This window comes from Mastigoproctus giganteus, chromosome 3, assembly GCF_048544385.1.
Source record: "Mastigoproctus giganteus isolate SK-2022 chromosome 3, ASM4854438v1, whole genome shotgun sequence".
Taxonomy (NCBI): domain Eukaryota; kingdom Metazoa; phylum Arthropoda; class Arachnida; order Uropygi; family Thelyphonidae; genus Mastigoproctus; species Mastigoproctus giganteus.
In genome coordinates this window covers 98,186,067-98,205,410 of record NC_143577.1, presented here as the reverse complement: position 1 = coordinate 98,205,410, position 19,344 = coordinate 98,186,067, and the positions used below count along the sequence as shown (strand labels likewise).

At 40.0% G+C, this 19,344-nt stretch overlaps 1 protein-coding gene across 1 annotated transcript in view; it reads right to left on the bottom strand.

The window, feature by feature from the left end:
- The window catches only part of LOC150088176 (protein Wnt-4-like), a 128,362-nt gene that overhangs the window by 44,416 nt on the left and 64,602 nt on the right, over nucleotides 1-19,344 (bottom strand). Inside the window, exon 4 of the mRNA XM_090370058.1 lies at nucleotides 10,789-11,093. Coding sequence (XP_090226184.1) covers nucleotides 10,789-11,093 — 305 coding nt within the window. The remainder of the gene's footprint in view (nucleotides 1-10,788; nucleotides 11,094-19,344) is intronic.

Below are 19,344 nucleotides of genomic sequence, written 5' to 3'. Positions count from 1 at the left end.
AAAAACTGTTATCCTCTCCTGAGATCGACTAACTCAGCCATGTTGTGAAACGGCTCATAAAAATTCCTCACGTTATCGACGGGACTCGAATTTTCTCCACCCGGTATAGGGGAGGACGGTGATTCTACCAGCTAGTGCTACCCATGAGGGCCTGTGTGGTAGTGGAATTCTTGTGTTTTTAATTGTGCTAAAAAGTAGCCTCAAGAAATTTTATTTCTTGCAAGCCTATAACTAATTTAATACTCTATGAACGTCATCTGTAGCGTAATACGTATATACGAGTACATTTATATTTGAATCTGCCAGTACACAATACCAAAGATTTCTTTCTTCTGTATTTTATCTGTACATAGTCTCTGTGTGTATGTTCAAATCATATTAAAAAGCTCCCCAGAATGTCTGTGTCGTGTTGCACTTGATTTTATTTCTTCCCCGTTTATTCTCCGTCGTATCACCCGTGGGCAAGTTAATAAACTTTCCTCTTTGGGCTCATCCAGTCTATCTGTTAATAATTCTGCCATAGTTAAAATGTTTCTTGTAATGATGATTTGCATCCAAGGTGTGATGTCTGGGGTAGGTTAACAAGATCGTTTTTGAGATGGTAAACCGTTTCGCGGCAATAACTATTTAGCCATCTAAGGGGCCATTATTCCACGCATAGGAAAGCCTTGATGCTACTACTCTCGGGGGCCGATGACCAGATACAGTAGTTGATGCATATTACGGAACTAGCGTAACAAATTTAAGAATTAGTATTAGCAATGGTCACATGGTGCAAGGAATCCTACGGCTTATGCTTCACCAGCCAAAAATAATAATAATAAAAAATAAATAAATAATAATAAGAAGAATAAAATAAATAAATAAAATAATACAATAGGAATAAAAATAATGCATTGGATCATTAGTTGAGGGCTTCTGAGGCCGGTGATCTCCTGCCTGGTGATAGCGAGTGCTGCGTACGTCTTCTTTCTTAGATGTTTAAAGTGAAGCATGAAGGTTAATCCTTCATCCCACTGAAGCCCGAGTTTGACATGTGAGAGAACGCTTTGTACTCTGGTACCAATTACAAAAATTGTAATTTCGTGTTTCTTTTTTGTTAGTGAAGATCATTTCCGCAGTTTTCTTTTCATTTAGTTTCAAACCAGTGTAGTCTTAAGTATTCTTCAAGCTTCTTTATTGTATTATTTGCCTTCTCGCTAAAATGAAGTGCAGTTTCTTGCCCTTTAGAGGTAACAAAAAGTTTAAATCATTTGCATATGGAATTGAATTGTTTACCGTTTTGAGCTAAAAATAGGGCAAGTGCCACTGCGAATAAGGTGGCGGACAAGACACTCCCTTTGGAACTCCTCTGAAGACACGATAAGTTGCTGTTTTATTTCAGTTAATTGTAGTAACTAGTCTTGCTTGGAGGTGTTGGTTTCAGTACGCTTAAGATGCTTCATGTTAGGAGAAAATACTCCAGAATTACACTTAATACTGGGATAAAGACGTTGTCAAAGACTGCTACTACATCCAAAAAAAAAAAAAAAAAAGTAACATTTTTTTTTTTTTGGACGATGCGGTAACATCGTCCATTCCTCTGTCAGCGCCATCTTCAGCTGGTAAACATTTTCTGGTGGACGTGGACGTGCCGCTAGGCGTCTCCCCAGAGCGTACCATATGTGTTGGATGGGATTTAGATCGGTTGAACGGGCAGGCCAATCCATACGAACAATGTTCTCACTTTACAAAAGCATATGAACGGCTACAGTGCGATGGGGTGTGGTGTTATCATCCATAAACACGAACTCGGGGCCAATGGCACCTCGGAACAGACGTACATGGGGAAGGATTACCTCAGTACAGTACTGTGCACCGGTCACAGTACCGCATTCCAGTATCTGCAGTTGTGTACGTCCATTCAAGATAACGCCTCCCCAGACGAGAACACCTCGACTGCCATATTGATCCCTTTCAGTGATGTTTGCGGGGTGATACCGTGTGCCAACCTCTGATCGATTCTGGACGCCATATTAGCTGACGTCCAGAATCGATCGCTGCTGAGACTGATTCTACTCTCGTCAGTAAAGCACACCTTAAGTAAAGATTTTGTAGTTGTAACCTTTAGAAACAGTGTTGATCCCTAAGTTTTGCACACCAGTGGGATATTCATTGGAAGAAGTGATGGAATGGATCAATTAGGTATGCCCTACATATTTTTATCATGAATAATGGAAACGTTTGCCTTGTTGGGGAGACAGTTAATCACTTCTTTTAAGTTATCCCTAGTAATATTAATTTCATTTAATACTGCGTTTACAGCTCTAGTTTGATTAGTGCCTGCAGTTTCCATCAGTCTGTTAATTATTTCCTGCGTTTTGCAGATGTTTTTCTCACGATTTATCGGGTTTTCATTTAGGAGAATTCCGCATGTGGTTTCTGTCGAATCTTTAAAAAGCTGGTCTGACATTTCTTTCTTTGTTACTTCCCTCTCTCTCTCTCTAATTATGCTTGTCTCTTCATTTGAATGAACTTCGCCCTTTCACATTTGCACTTAGCCCGATCAGGTGAGTGCCCACTTCTTTTCCACGTTCTGTTTAGCTTTTGTTTCTCTTTAAAATTTACTTTGACTTGCGGAGTAAACTAGGAGTTCGCTCTATCCGAGATCTTTAATACTTTAGCTGGTCCTGTATAGGCATTATGTAACAACTTCGAAATCTCGTCGATGGATTCTTCTCTCAAGATATTATATTTAGTCTTTGAAAGTCACATAAAGGCCGCCGTAGCCGAGTGGTCAAGTGCGCGGGTGCATAAGTACACGTGCCTTGATTGACCAGGGTTCAAGCCTGTGACTGCTAAATACGGTGCTGTTTCCTGAATTCTGTCTATCTTGTGAACTCCTATGATCGTTCCGGAGTATAAACAGAAAATTTATTTTTATATTCTGCAAGGAATTTCAATTAATATCCCGTTTGTTATAATAAATTAAATCAAGGCACTGCAGCTCTCATGTTGCGGGTGTTGTTAATTGTTTCATTTCATGTGTTTCTATTGCAATGCCTAGCTTTGCTTTTTCATCTTTATTCTTTGTCATGAACATATTCAGATCACCCATGATAACTGTACCTACATTTACGCTTAAATTTGAGACAAGCCAGGTAAAACAGTCATTTGTGGTTTTTCGCGTATGTTCTGGTGTCATGTAAATAAGACATTTGTATTTTCTCGTTCTCTCTCTATCCTAAGAATGTGGCAATTACAGCTTCAAAGTTTTCCGGATGAGAGTTTTGTTCTTTCAAAATAAAGGAGTCAGTTTTATATAAAATCATTACCCTCCGCCTCTTTTGTCCTTCCTCCCTCTTATAGCCTTATAGGCTATGCACTTATAGCCTAAACTATCTGCCAGAGCATTTAGCTTATTATTATTAAATTACAGTTGCTCAGAGCGAAACGGATACAAAAATATAGATTGTGACAAATTTAATAATAGGAAATATACATATATTAGATTAGATACATACAAATAAAAGCTTTTGGTTGTTTAGTTAACCTTTTCAGTTGAAATGAAATGACAGTTAGAATGGAGGCGTGTACTGCCAATCTTGTACCTGAAGTGCGTGGCTAATTGTTGGATGTTGAAGCCTGTGGCTGTGATGTATGTGGACGTGGCCAGCGTTTGCCATTGACATTGACAAACGTTTGCCATGACAAACGCTGGCCACGTCCATATACATCACAGCCACAGGCTTCAACATCCAACAAATTAGCCACTCAATTCACGTACAAGATTTGGCAGTACACGCCTCCATTCTAACTGTCATTTCATTTCAACTGAAGAAGGTAAACTAAACAACCGAAAGCTTTTATTTGTATGTATCTAATCTAATATATGTATATTTCCTATTATTAAACTTGTCACAATCTATATTTTTATTTTTGTATCCGTTTCGCTCTGAGCAACTGTAATTTAATAATAATAATGAATCCAGAGCACACAGGCCTCTTTAATCACAGAGCATTCAGCTGTTTATTATTTTGGAGCCAGTTCTCAGTCAGACCGACAAATGCGTATTCTGAATTTAATAGAAGTCTCTGCAAAGTGCGAAGTTTATTAGATATGCTGTGAACGTTTTGTGGGGGAAAAAAAAAAAAAAAAATTTGAGGGAGGACTTGGTATTTTCTTTATAGTCAAGTGAGTAGTCATTAATTGCTGCTGCGTTGATAAAGCGTTCACTGTCTCTAAAAGAGCCTTACCGATTGTTTCCTGTAACGTTTAACCAGGGTGCCGTTGGGCGATATGCTTCTGTTCAGTAGTTGGGCTTCGAAATTAATGGGGGAGGATAAGATAGTGAAGGAGGAGTATGGAGGATGTCGTGTTTCCTTCTACAATTCTTTCTCTGATGAAACTCGGAGTAATACTGGGGTTAATCCGCAAGACAAATATTTTCCCTCTCGTTTGAACAGAGAATGATGTACCTTTCAGCAAGACACGGACGATATTCCGAGGATAATCTCGGTGAGAATACTGGAATTTGATACGAAGATCGCCGTTTGTCCATCTTGTTGCTGATGTAGATCGCCGTATGGCATCTTGTTGCTGATATAGAGTCCGTAGCTATTGGATATAGTCTTATCAGGTTCAGCCAGCAACAATAAATATGGTCTCTATATATGTGGATGAGAGAGGGAGTGACCACGAAAATCGAATTTGTAAATGAAGGAAAGAGGCAACAGTGAATCAGCTATATGTATTGTGTAAATAAGAATGAACAATGAAACCCACTACCCAAATGGAACTGAAGGAAAGAGGCAACAGTGAATCAGCTATATGTATTGTGTAAATAAGAATGAACAATGAAACCCACTACCCAAATGGAACTGAAGGAAAGAGGCAACGGTGAATCAGCTATATGTATTGTGAAAAGAGGAATGAACAATGAAACCTTTCTACACAAATGGAACTTTTAGGCTGCCGTATCCGAGTGGTCAAGCGTAGGGGTGTATAAGTACACGTGGCTTGAGTGACCGGGGTTCAAGCTGTGACTGCTAAATACGGTGCTGTTTCTTATATTCTCTCTATCTTGTGAACTCCTCTGACCGTGTGGTCGTCTGGGAGTATAAACAGAAAATTTATTTTAATGTAGCAATAACCGAAACAAGCCAAAATGTTGCACTACTTCGTTCGAGCTGCAGAAGATTCCACCATTTTGTCGTGGACGTAGAGCCACTGCAGTGGGCAGTACCGCAGATTACAGCGCTCCATTCCTCTTGGGTAGATATTTCGTAGGATAAAAATATCGCAAAGCACTGAATCAGCTGACGTGAAAAAATGAACGACTTGACTTCCACCATATTTTTCATATTAACTCTCTGTATAAATGCCTCATGTGGTGCCGTCTTTCACCTTCGTTATTTATTGAGCAATTTGAAATGCTTAAAGCGAATGCACGTATACCTGACCTGCTATTCAAAAGATTTGGAGTCGTTTGTCGACTCCGTGCATCATTCGCACATCTTGGCCACTTGTAATGATTACCACATATGTTTGCATTATTATAATAACAACACAGTAGGGCCTCGCCGTTCTCGGTTACATTCCTGATTAGGTCGGCGAATAGCAATGTGTGAACGGAGAAGTTAAAGGCCTATGAGAAAAGCGACAGACATTACATTCTCAACTCAAAAGATACATTTAATAAAATATATATTTTAATTGTGTTAATAATTTTAAACACTGAATAGGCTTTGACCCAGCCAGGTGTTCACTAAGTAGAATCCAAAAAATTATTCGATTGTGGAGTTATAAACTAACTTCTGTAGATACTTGAGTATAAGTCGAGATATTTTGGACGTTTTCAACGCATCATCTAAGTTTCTGCATATGTAGAAAAATTTATGTTAAAATTGTGTCGATGAGATTGTGCTCATGAAGCGTTAATATATGGTGTCTGCAAATTAATTTGCTCTCTGATTGATTTGCCTGTTTATTGTGATGAAAATCAATCAGGAGTATTCGCGTGGAAAGAAACGTGCAGATCTCAGCCGCAACCGATTAGCGCTTGCCAGTGTGTGTGTGTGCGCGTGTGTGCGTGTGCGTGCGCGCGCGCGAAGGGGGGGGGGCTCACAAAAGTTTCTTCTGACATGACAGGAAATAGTTATCAAATTTGGCCAATTACAGGAATCAAATATTGCCATTTTTCACACTACGTAAAAGAGCAGATGGCGCAGCTGCACTTTTTTTTTTTTTTTTTTTTTTATGAAACCCCCAAACACCAGAGGTATTAGAACCAATAGTACTTGGTACCGTGCTTGGGTTAGAGGTTGACAAGACGAAAGAAGATATTTATTGACATTAGACTTGAACTTCTGCAGACTGTAATTTTCAGGAAATACGTTCGAAGCAAGGTTGTTCCAGAAAACAGCAGATGAATGAATAAACGAGGAAGATGAAAAGTTGATTCTGTGAGTTTGAAGTTGGACAGTAAATGGATGTTGGCTGGTGGCGGCACGTGTTCGGACTATTTTGAAAGAAAGAGAGAGCGGGAATAATAGAAGCCAATTCAGAAGAACAGTGCCCATGGAAGTATCTGTAGAAAAGGCATGCAGCAGAAACAGTACCGTCTATGAGACAGTAAGTGCAGAGACTGTTAGAGAGGAGTTATTAATTAACCTAACTGCCCTCTTCTGAATGGAATCTAGAAGCCTGACAGAGGTTTTGGGGGCACCGCTCCAAATGTGGGAACAATATTCCATGGTAGGGCGGATTTGCGATTTGTACAGAGTTAACAGTTGTTTGGAAGAAAAGTAACGCCGAGAGCGAAAGAGAAAACCAATTTTTTTAGATGTAGAAGAAGCAATATTTGTAATGTGCTTGTGCCCAGAGAGATTAGAAGTCAGGGTAATTCCCAAATAAGATATATCAACTTGCCTAGAAATCGGAGTGTCACCAACGATAAGCATAGGAGAGAAGAATCCTTTTTGCGAGATATAAGACAAGACTGAGTTCTAGAAGGATTGAAATCAACTAAGTTGTCTTTGCCCCACTGGAGAAATACCTAGAGATCGGAATTTAAGGAATTGGTAGCAGATATTCGAGAAGTTGAGGTTGATTGAGCAGGGTAAGGTTTCTCAAAATGGAAAGTGGAATGCAATGTGCTATCATCAGCAAAACTATGAATAGGATTTCCAGTCAATGCAAGAAGGTCATAAAAAAACAGTTGACAAACCATAAGATGGAAGTTTGTTTAGAAAACCTTTATGCCAAACACGATCGAAAGCCTTTGAGATGTCAAGAGCAACTGCTTGTGTTTCACCGAACCTTTCCACTGAAATAGTCCATAAATGGGTAACATAAGCCAGAATATCACCAGTGGATCGACACTGACGGAATCCATATTGGCGATCGTTCATCAGACGGAAGGTTTCCAGGCAGTTTAAGATTTGACGGTTAATTGATTTCTCCATTACTTTAGAAAGAGTAGAAGTAATTGCAATGGAACGATAATTGGATGGGAGAGATTTGTCACCCTTTTTACGAACTGGCTGGATATGAGCAAATTTCCAAGCAGAAGGAAAAACACCTTTGGAATAAGAAAGTGAAAAAAAGGCGGCAAAGGACAGGAGTAAGTTCAGGAGCACAGGTTTTGAGAACAAGTGGAGATATACCATCGGACCTGCAGATTTCTTAGCATCAAGATTTGTCAAAATCCTTCTGACATCTTTTTGACGAAAGACCACAGGAGGCATTGAATGGAGTGTGTTGGGAATGGTACGAGGTGTTTTACCAAGATCATTAATACATGATTTGGAAGAAAAATAGGATGCTAGCAGTCAGCTTTATCCTTGGCTGAAGTGGCAATGGAACCATCTGGTTTTGACAGAGGTGGGAGCAGCGACGGGCAAAAGTTGCGGCGAATAGCTTTGGCAAGAGACAAGAATGCTCGGCTACCATTAGGGCAAGAAGCAAGTTTTCTACTCTTACCATGCACAAAATCTAGTTTGGACTGATTAATAATTGCTTTACAATTGTTGCAAGCTTTGGTGTAGGCAGAAAATGAAACTGAACAATTGGAAACAAGCCAATTACGATATTCAAAGTTCTTCTCTTGAACAGTCTTAGCACATTTATTGGAAAACCAAGGTTTAGATAAAGGACGAGATTTTAAAGTGGAGTGTGGGATAAAGGATTCCATTCCTACAAGAATAATTTCACTGACACGATCTGAGCAAACGTTGACATCAGAAGTTTTTAAACAGTAATCCAATCAAGGAAAAGAAGGAAAGAAATCTCGCAGGTCATCCCATTTTGCATTCTTGAAATGCCAAACAATACTAGGTTGGGAGTAGCCGTGAGATAAAGGCTCCATTGGAGAAGAGACAATCACCAAGTTGTGATCTGAGGTGCCTAAAGGACCACTCACTTCGACCGTGTACTTAGAAGAGTCGTTTGTGAGAAAAAGATCAAGCGTGTTGGCTGTATGGTTATTATTGTCCTGTATTCTTGTAGGTAAATGAACAATCTGTGCAAGATCATTAGTAATTGCAAAAGCCTCAGCATCTCGACCAGCTGTGTCGGTGTGACTAGAAAACGGAAGCCAGCTGGAGTTGGGAACATTAAAATTACCAAGGAAAATTACCTCTGTTAGGAAAGTTGGACTAGAGAAAGTCAAAGAGCTCCAAGTGATTAGTGGAGTTGGGAGAACGGTAAAGACAACAGATAAATTTGACACAATGAGGTAGAGAGATTTTAAGCCAGAGAAGGTCAAAGAGAGGAGATTCGAAATTGCCAAGTCTCTGACAGGGAATATCAGAACGGACATATGCACAAATACCACCTTTGAGGCGAAAGGAAGCATACAGCAAATAATTTGGGCAACTGAGATGAACAGTAGTTGAATCAACTGATAACTGAGATTCTGTCAGAAAAAGTACATGGGGTTTGGCAGACTGCAAGTGGAAATGGACATCGTTGAGATTAGAATTGAGACCACGTAGATTTGTGAAATGAACTAGGAAGTGTTTTGGAGGTTTAGATCTTTTCGCAGATAAGCTTACTCTATTAGTTTGACAATTCATTGTGTATTCATTAGTAAGAAAAAGTGGGGGGTGACATGCTATATGAAGTTGTTATTGTTGTTATTTGGTTTTTAGGAGCATTAGCAACTAAGGCTATATTGCTCTGGGATATGCGGTGGTCATTCCCTGACCTTTCCGCATCCTCCGTATTTGGTGGTGACGGGCTCGAACCCCGGTCTAATCAAGAAGCGTGTGCTACGCACTGCTGCCCCTTCCCACCTGGCTACGGGGGGCGCCACTATATGAAGTAATGAAATTTTTGTATATAACATACACATGGTAAGAATATACCCAGATTCTTGACATAACGTGGCCTCGACAATGCCCCCGCATACATACTACTCGGACTCCCTCCAGTCACTATCTGGCAGAGTAGAGGTAGCAAGATTATACACTAGCTGATCCGGAAGCCTCCTAAAGAATTACCAATAGGTTCGGTCCGGTGTACTAACTAGCGGCCGGCCTGCGAACACCGTTTTAGAGCTGTACCCTCTAAATGTAAAGAAGATTGGATCTTGCCTTGATGTTCATCATAACCTCAAAATTTATCAGTCATACTTCATGATGGAATAGATGAGGAATGGTTGACTGGAACTTAGCTCTGCTGACTAAACATGGGTTCCACCACTTCCAGCCTCCAATAAGCAAAGTGGTGGTATTACACCGGTTGATGAGAGTCATCTACCACCCAGTATTGCCTGGTAACACAGAGGGGCGGCATTCCTCCATGTGGTGTGGGCGCCACACCTCGACCTCTGCTTATATTGGTTCACACCTGGGTGATCACCCACAGTGCTTGTGCATGGAGGTTATACCCAGAATTGCTAACAGTCCCGCCATCGTGAAGGTGCAAGCAGAGGATTTGGCTGTCACAGACCGTGCGGACTTCGCCGAAATTGGATCCACTTGAATCGAAGGTCTCCCAGGTAGCATTGTCTGGCATATCTGAGAGAATGTCTGTGAAAACTTCAAGGACCGTGGGTGTGTCTATTGTGTGGAGTGAGGGGCTCATAAAAGTTTCTTCTGACATGACACGAAATATTTCTCAAATTTGGCCAATTACAGGAATCAAATGTTGCCATTTTTCACACTACGTGAAAGAGCAGCAGATGGCGCAGCTGCACTTACACATAATGTAAAAAAAAAAAAAAAAAAAAAAAAAAAAAAATTGGACTGGATTTGATGGGAAAAACTGCGAGGATCATATTGGATAATATTATCTGCTTTATACAGGCAATTTATTTAAACGACAGTAACACTGTCAATCACACTATATAGGAAAAAGTAAATGATAGTGTTGGTATTGTGACAGTAACCAAGTCTAATTAAAAAAAAAAAAAAAAAAGCGGTTGAGTTGTACGTGATAATGCTGGTTCATCATTCTTGGAATGACATTGAGATACATGTCATATGATAAAGCATATAAATAATGTAATAATATGTTTTAGTAAACTGTATACGTGAATTCATCAAGGTAATAGAACTAGAAAAATCCTAGTAACAACAGGATATACCTGAAACAGGAACATGTCTCTTTTTTAAAAAAATGTTGCTATAAGGTACTCTGTCTGTCCACTAGGATTCTGCAAAGTTCATCTTGATTTATGGAAACCAACGGGAGCCCTAGCAGAGGCACTCCAAAGTTTTTCTGTTCAAATTACGAGCTACTGTTAGACGTTATTGATCTCTAGAAGACAGACCCAAATCTGAGACGGAAGCATTTATACACACCTTTCTTCCTGCTTCGTTGTTATGAAGGTTCATGAGTGCTTGAGATACAGAACTCAGACGCTCCTGTGTTATTGAACGACCAGTTGCTCTCCGTATATCGTTAATATCTACAAAAGTTTTCGAAAAAGCTGTACCGTATGCAATATTATCCGAACATCCTGACCACTGGAAATTGTGGGGTGAAGTGCCTTTCATCGTTCGATCGCATCCACACCGAGCTAACTGACCACTACTGCAGGCACGAGTCACTGCGTGAGCTACCCCAGCTGCGGAAATGGCATGTATGAATGCTGCTTCTTTGGTTCCTGTGGCATAAATAAACCAGATTCAATGTTAAACGGATATTAAATAATATACCAGGTACTTCTGTATTTTAACAATTGTTTAATGTAACTTAAATTAATGTACAATTAGTGCATTTGCATCATTTTTGCACATAGCTAACTACTAAGTAGTTATAAATTGGCTGCATTAAGTATATCTCATATTGTGAATACCTTCACAACGAGTTACCATGATATTGCACTACCTCGAATAAGTAGCACTTCACCATAAGAGAAGATTATTGTTACTTATTCTCAGCGGATACCATCACCCATACGGCACCATTTGAAATATGGTATGGGATAAAGATCTATGTTATCCTCATACTATCCCTATTAGACTTAGGAAAGCAAAAAAGATGTAGGAAGGTGATAGTCGGAGAGGAAGAGAAAGAAATGCCGTCGAAGGAAGAAAGAGACAGTTACTCCTTCAACTCACACCACTCAAAAACTCATCGAATAGGCAACGCTTCCCCAGTAGAGAAGATTGTTGTTACCTATTCTCGGAAACTCTGAGTTCTCATCATTGCAGCACCAGGGTACCTTCCCACCCATTGATGAGGAGCCAATAAGCTCCGAAACGGTGCCGTATGAGTGATGGTATCCGCTGAGAATAAGTAACAATAGTCTTCTCCTATGGTGAAGTGTTACTTATTCGAGGTAGTGTAATATCATGGCAACTCGATATCATAACAATATGAGATATACTTAATGATTCCAATTTATAACTATTTAAGTAGTTGGCTATATACAAAAATGATCCAATTGCACTAACGTGTACATTAGTTAGACTCTTTACGTAACCTGAGGCTTTAGCCCTAAACTGTATCGTGTAACTTAAATTATAATGCGTTCTTACACTGCGTCACGTTTTTTTATTTTATTTATTTTTAATGGAAATAAGTACTTACTTATAGAATATCTTATATCATACGAATATCTTATAACATACTTATATTATACTTATAGAATAATTGTAATTACATCTTATGGTTTCATTTGATGTTTCAGTCGAAGACCAATAAAATTATTGGAAATGCTGATGCGTAATTATAATGTAAGTAAAATTACTTGCATCCGTAACGCAGGTTAAAGTGTATTTCTTTAATAAGGTTATTTTGAGTTAATTTTTTTATGAACGTATTTCCCAAGTTACATGAGTAACTTGGGAAATTCGTTGAAGTTTCAAGTTACTCATGTACAGTAAATATTGAGAAAAAGTGTGTAAATGAGAAAGAAATCATGGTAATTAATAAGTTTTTGATTTTGTCAAATAGTTTACAGTGGATGACATCCATTCATTTTTAAACACTTTTTCTTAAGGTGTTAGAGATTTTATCTCATATTCACAATTAATTTATATTCTGTTTCATTAAAAATAATATTTTTCAAGACAAAAATATATGCCATAAAATGAGTATAAATAAATTGAACTTTAAACACTACTGATATGCACAATTTTTTCCCAGACAAACTATAAGTCACATTAAGAATTTTGAAATAAACAAAAGCAACTACACCCTGCAGTAGATAGGCTTCTACTATCGCTCCACCATAGGCGCCTAGGTTCTGACTACATTTTTCTTTACATTATCTTATTTGCGATATCACTGAATGCTTTGAAACTCAGAGTCGTGCAAATCAGGAGTGTGCTGGATGCAACCGGGCACCGACATGAAAGGTAGACGGAAACGTTTCTTATGTTATAATATAAGAAAGAAAGCCCCCCCCCCCTCTAAAACCAACCTGCAACCAGTTCCCGGATCCTATTTCACTGTCCTGCTGTCACTATCAGACTTTCAACAACTTAAGAGTGCAATCCAGGGACATTTAGATAGATATGGTATTCTGAAGGACAGGCAACATGACTTTAAGGGAAAATCATGATTAACTAATTTAGTAGGCTATTTGGTTACTCATTAGCTGGATTTAGGGAACAATTTTAACATAGTTTATTTGGATTTTAGCAAAGCATTTGACTCGGTCCCTCATGAGAAGTTACTGTATAAGCTTGAACAGGTTGGGATTACTGGTAAGATTATAAGATGGATTGCTGGGTGGTTGCAGGGAAGAAGGCAGAGGGTTGTGATTAATGGATATTCTTCAGATTGGTGTAAAGTCAAGAGGGGGGGGGGGTCCCACAAGGATCAGTTCTTAGACCACTGTTGTGTCTCATTTTCATAAATGACATCGACGAAGGAATAGCAGGCGTGATGTTAAAATTTGTAGAACACGTAAAGATTGGTAGAGCCATTAATGATCAGTGCCAAGCACCTTCCTCTCAGAACGACTTGAACAGACTTCAAAGATAGTCAGAGAAATGGCAGCTATGTTTTAATGCTGGTAAATGCAGGGTCTTACACTAGGGGAATAGCAACCTACGAATAAATTATACGGTTGTTGGGGTTTAATTAAAAACAGTGGAGGGGAAAGGAATTTTGGAGTTACAATACGGGCAGATATGAAGTTTTCTGAACAGTGTAAACAGGCATTCAGGAAATTCCATGGTGTCCAATCGATGATTTATCGAAGTTATCCTGTAGAGATAGCGAGGTCATAATCCCAATGTATAAGGCAATTGTAAGGCTACATTTGGAATACCGTGGTCAAGTATGGAGACCTCATCTGAAAAAAAGACATTGAGCTTCTTAAAATGGCCTAAAGAAATGTAACTCGAATGGTGAGATCGGCAGAAGGACGACCGTGTGAGGAAAGACCAGGATTATGTGGGCTACAGAGCTTGGCAACTAAATACCTCAGAGGCGACTTGATTGAGGTTTATAAGGCTCTGAGAGGGATTAGTAAAATGAATGAAGGTGGAATTCTCACTGTTTTAAAGAATTCCAGAACTAGGGATCACAAATTCAAATTACAGGATTTAAGGTCTAGATTACGTTGTAGGAAGTTTTCTTTTAGTCAACGAGTCGTTGATTGCTGGAACAAGTTGCCCTCGCAAGGTAGTTGAGGCTGACAAATTGAATAAATTCAAAGTTCAACTGAGTAGTTACTTGTGTGAGGAGGGAACCATATAATTTGTAATTTATTATCTACTTGTTTTTTTTTTTTTTTTTTTTGCTAGTGCAAAAAAAAGCTTAAGACCTATCGTCTCCTGTTGTGGTTCGCAGACTTACGAGTTATCTAAGTTTGTTTCGAGCTTACTGTCTCCCCTAGTGGGCAAGACCTCCAACACCATCTCTAAGAGTGGGGAGTTCCTAGATCGGATTCGTACCCTATTCATCTCGGATGGTCAAGTCGGCCTTATTTGACGTGGTGTCTCTTTTCATTTCGATCCCAGTCGAACTGGCCATCACATGTGCCAAGGAGCTTCTGGACAACAACCAGACTCTGAGACACAGATCTTCTCTAATTTCGGAGGACATTTGCTCCGCCCTTAGATTGTGCTTGACTGGTGGGGCCGTCATGTTTGGTGACTCCATTTACCTGTAGATACACAGTACAGACATGGGTTCCCCGGTTAGTTCAGTCACGACAAACATTGCAGTGGAGGGGTTGGAGAGTCGCGCATTTGTGTGTCTACCAGATCCCATTGTCTTTTGGTGTCGCTATGTGGATGATGTGTTTATGGCCGACTTTTGCACCACCTTAACTCTCTGTCGTCTTTCATTCAATTTACCATCGAGCTGGAGTCAGACAATACCCTTCCATACATGGATATCCTTGTCCGGCGCGAGGGCACGCGTTTGAAGACGGCAGTCTATAGCAAGCCGATTTGTGCTGCCCAATTCACCAACTCCGGTCAGCACATACACACGCAGCTATCTTCTCGGCACAGCGCAAGCCCTGCTAACCCGGGCCTGGACCCACTGTAGTTCTGTGGATTTTTTTTTTTTTTTTATGAAAACCCCAAACACGAAAGGTATCAAAACCTATGGTACTTAGTACCGTGCATGGGTTGAAGGAGAAGTATGGGGGGATGGGGATGCCGGAAACTTTGCTCTAGAGACTAAACATGGGTTTTGCCACTTCAAGCCTCCAATAAGCAAAGTGGTGGTATTTCACCGGTTGATGAAAGTCATCTACCACCTGGATGAGAGACGTACTGAGATTACTATGGTTAAGACATGTTGCGAGTTGCGGCCACCCGACCTGTGCCCTAGATAGGTGTGACCTACAGGCCCGTGACCACGTAGCGACCCACAGGACCATGTGCAGTAATGACTCCGCCTCGACTGCCTTTATTCTGTTCTACCCGAACCTATCACAACAGATTTCTAGTCTTAAAGGCTCATGGGATAAAATGCTTACAACTTCGCGGCAGAAAGTTGTGATCCCTCGTTTCAAGAGTTAAAACATTGGTGCCCCCCCCCGCTGGCGAGTGGATTAGTATACCGTATTCCCTGCCGTGACTGCATTGGCTGCTACGTTGGGGGAAACTGGTAGGAGGCTCAGTGATCGTGTTTCTGAACAAAAAGTTATCCGTTTAGCGGACGTGGAGAACTCGGTCGTTTCTGAGTACTTCTGGTCGATCCAGCACGACGTTGATCCACGCAGCGATGTTATGATTATTGATCGGTTTCGCCATTACCGCCGCCGCGCCTGGTTGGAATCATTGCACATCTCATGCTGTAGCGATTCCTTTAACCGGAACAGAGGATGTCGTGTCCATCCCATTACTGAGCCGACCATCTTCTTGGCTGAAAAACGTTTGCATTTGCACCGTTCCCAGGTATTACAACTACAAGCTTTCCCTTATAACAGCTAATTGTTACATACACGCAGTTCACCATACATGACTGCCATGGCACGCACATAGAGATCTATATTTTAGATTAACGGTCGCAACTGATGAAGGATGCCTTCCAGTCCGAAAGCTATGTATTACTTTCCTGTATTATTTTTACTTGCGCTTTGATTTTGTTCGTGTGAACATCAACATATTTTTACTGCAACCTGTCCTTTTCTTTTCTTTCCGTTTTTGCTCTGTGGCACAATAATTTATTATTATTAAGCTCCCTGTTTCGCTATAAGGAGACCGTGATAAAATACGTTACATTACGGTGTTGATTTCATATTATTTTATCAGATTTTCGCAAGCAAAACTTCTCGTCATTGAAATTTGTCCTACATTGAAAGACTACACACGGATTTATGTGAACTCGATCCATAACTGTGACATATATGGGCGTAAACGAATAGCATGTCATGATGATCGGTGCAGTAGAACGCCCAGTAAGGTCTCTCTTATCAGACTGATGTAGGAATTTTAAGCAGTTTTACAGGGAGCGTAATTCATGATCGTGAGTCACGAAATCGTTGCTTACTATCCGTGTAAATATGCACCTCGTGGAATACGATTGTCAACGTGACTTCCTTGAAACCCTTCAAAACTAGCTCATGGTACATTAAACCATTTTTGATATTTTCAATCGTGAAGTGGCTCGCGAGGGTGAGCGTACTTTTTGAGTTTTCAGTTGCAGTGGACGCTCAAGCTTATTTCTATGTTTATGTGCCACTGCATATAAATTTAAAAATACATCCTTTGAAAAAATGAAATAGCATGAAATGAATAATAAATGAAATAAAGCTTATATTTTTTTTATAATTTCGAAATACCTTGAAACACACACACACACACACACACACACACACACACACACACACACAAAACCGTTTAATTTTATATAAAATATTAAAAATAAAAAAATATAATAATTGCTTCAAAATGTAATAATTTAATATAATTTTACATGCTAAATTTTCACGATTTAATGTTAATTCTCTAATAAGTTTCCAATATTAATGCTCTCCGAAATACCTTTTTATATTGTTGTAGTAGGGTTTTAAGAGCAGGGTTGTTGTCTGTAAATTGCGTGTGTTCTGTAGTAGATTTTCGGTTTGCTGCTAGAAAAATCCGAGTTTCCGAGAGAAAAACCATGCAACCCTGAGACCAACTAACTCATCCACGTTGTGAAAAAGGCCCATGAAAATTCTTCCTGTCAATGCCGGGACTCGACGTGAGGTCTTTTCCACCCTGTGTTGGGTGAGTTCTGCCAACTGTGCTAGCCATGAAGAACCTTTTTGTATTGCTAATATTGCAAGGTCACTAAGTCCTGTGAGGCGCCTCTGTAGCCAGGTGGGAAGGAGCAGCAGTGCATAGCACATGCTTCTTGATTAGTCCCGGGTTCGAGCCCGTCACCACCAAATATGGAGGATGCGGAAAGGTCAGGGAATGACCACCGCATATCCCGGAGCAATATGGCCTTAGTTGCTAATGCTCCTAAAAAACCAAATAACAAACTAACAAAGTGCTGTTTTTCTAGTGTGTGTGGGCGTTAAGTGCCAAAGCAACCAGCTATGAGGTATCGTATATTGAGTCTATAAATTGCATATATTCTATGGTCAATTTGCCTGTTGAACAAAAAAATCGTGTGTTCCGAGCACGCATAGCAGAAGTCAAGTGAAACTTCTTTAGGGAACATTTATCATTTGACTGAGGATCCCGTATTGACCGTATGAATGCCGCAGGCGACGAATCTGCATGAACAGGAGCCTCGGAGATATAAGACGTTCCGTTACCAAATCTTGTTTCGGCAAGTGCTGTGGCATCGGATGATATTTAAAACTATTTGACTTCGATAGAGCTGGAATCACTTTGTTCTTGAAAGAGCCACGACAGCTGTTACAGGCCGACATTTGACTTCCAACCTCATTTGGAAATGCTGTTTGAAGAAGAGCGTGATCTCGAGCTGCTTTCACATCGTTCTTGAGCCAAAGCCGATCACACACAGAACAGACTGAACCGAAAACATTATCCAGGAATGTACGTTTAAACTGTGCGTGGATGCTTCGGTGTTTATTAAAATTCTGTTGCTGCTCCAGCTGTGTATTACGTGTTGAACGATTTGATAGAGTACTTCCGACAGTCGGTTTTGGCTTCTTCGCTTTTCGTTTACGACTGGGCTTCCAGGACTCTTCATGGATTTCATTTGCAGTATCAGCTTCCATGACTCCTTCTTCCAAATTCACTTCTAACATTTCTGGGGGATGTAAAGCTCTAAATATGTGGATGGTCCTTCTCTGGCTTCTTTGTTCAACTCCATCGCATGCTGTAATTTCTTCCGCTGTCGAAATAGCAAAGATTTGTACTCAGTGGAGGTGGTTTTTGTGGTCGCATTGCACGTATATGATCTGTACACCTCGCAACGCTCATTATTAGTCTTCGACATGTTGAATTATAAATTTTTTTTCACCGTTTTTTTTTTTTATTAAATACAGTGGAGAATGACGAAGGAAATAGCATGACGCAATCAGTAGGGGTACTGATTAGGTCATGCGTCGCTCGTTCCCGGTATGGTGTGGTACAATGGTGTGGGGGGGAGGGGAATCATTTCGTGTCGCATTTTCTTGGCAATTTTTGTCTATGCACGGACGCATTTCACGTGTACGTGCACTATGCAGCTTACAACACTCACTACAGTGTAGCCCAGCTTTACGATTGGTCACTGTGCGATCAAATCACTTTAAGATGGACACTCCGTAACAAAATACCGTTCACTATACAATATGTATTAAGCGCCGGTCATTGCGATCACGTTTACGAATTGAATTTTAACTCTATTCTATTAACGGCGATTCTAATAAGCGAAAATAGGAATATTATCCATAGGCTATAAAAGTAAAGATACAAAGCACAGATTTACACTTTATTACCTTACCAAATAACAAAATTAAATGATACGTGAAAATCGGAAGAATACTTTCCACAGGTTAACAAAGGAAGGCAAAAAGTCAATTACACCGCATATTCCCAGGTAGTCGCCCTCCCAATTATTAACGATGCTTAACTTCGGTAATCGCAGAGAACCGGGGTATTTATCCTAGTATGATAGTTGGCTGTTTACGTTTATGGTAACGGTCGCATTTTCCTTGCGTTTTTTTTTTTTTTTTTTTTTTGTCAATCCACGAACACAAGTTCTGAAAGCTGCCTGGAGCGTGCCTAAAGAAGTTTCATTTCAAAAATCCGAGTTTCTGGGGGGTGGGTGGGGGTAGAATGCAACCCTCTCCTGAGACCGATTAATTCAGCTATATTGTGGTGTGCTGGGAGAATAGAAATAAAATAAAAATTCCTTGCGTCATTAACTGGATTGGAACTCAAGCCTTTTCCCCGGAGTATGGCGAGGGCTGTGATCATACTCATTGTGCTACAGCAAGGGAAGCCTCTGCTGAATCGCTGTAGATAATAAATAATTCTGAACGAATGTTAATTTTTAAT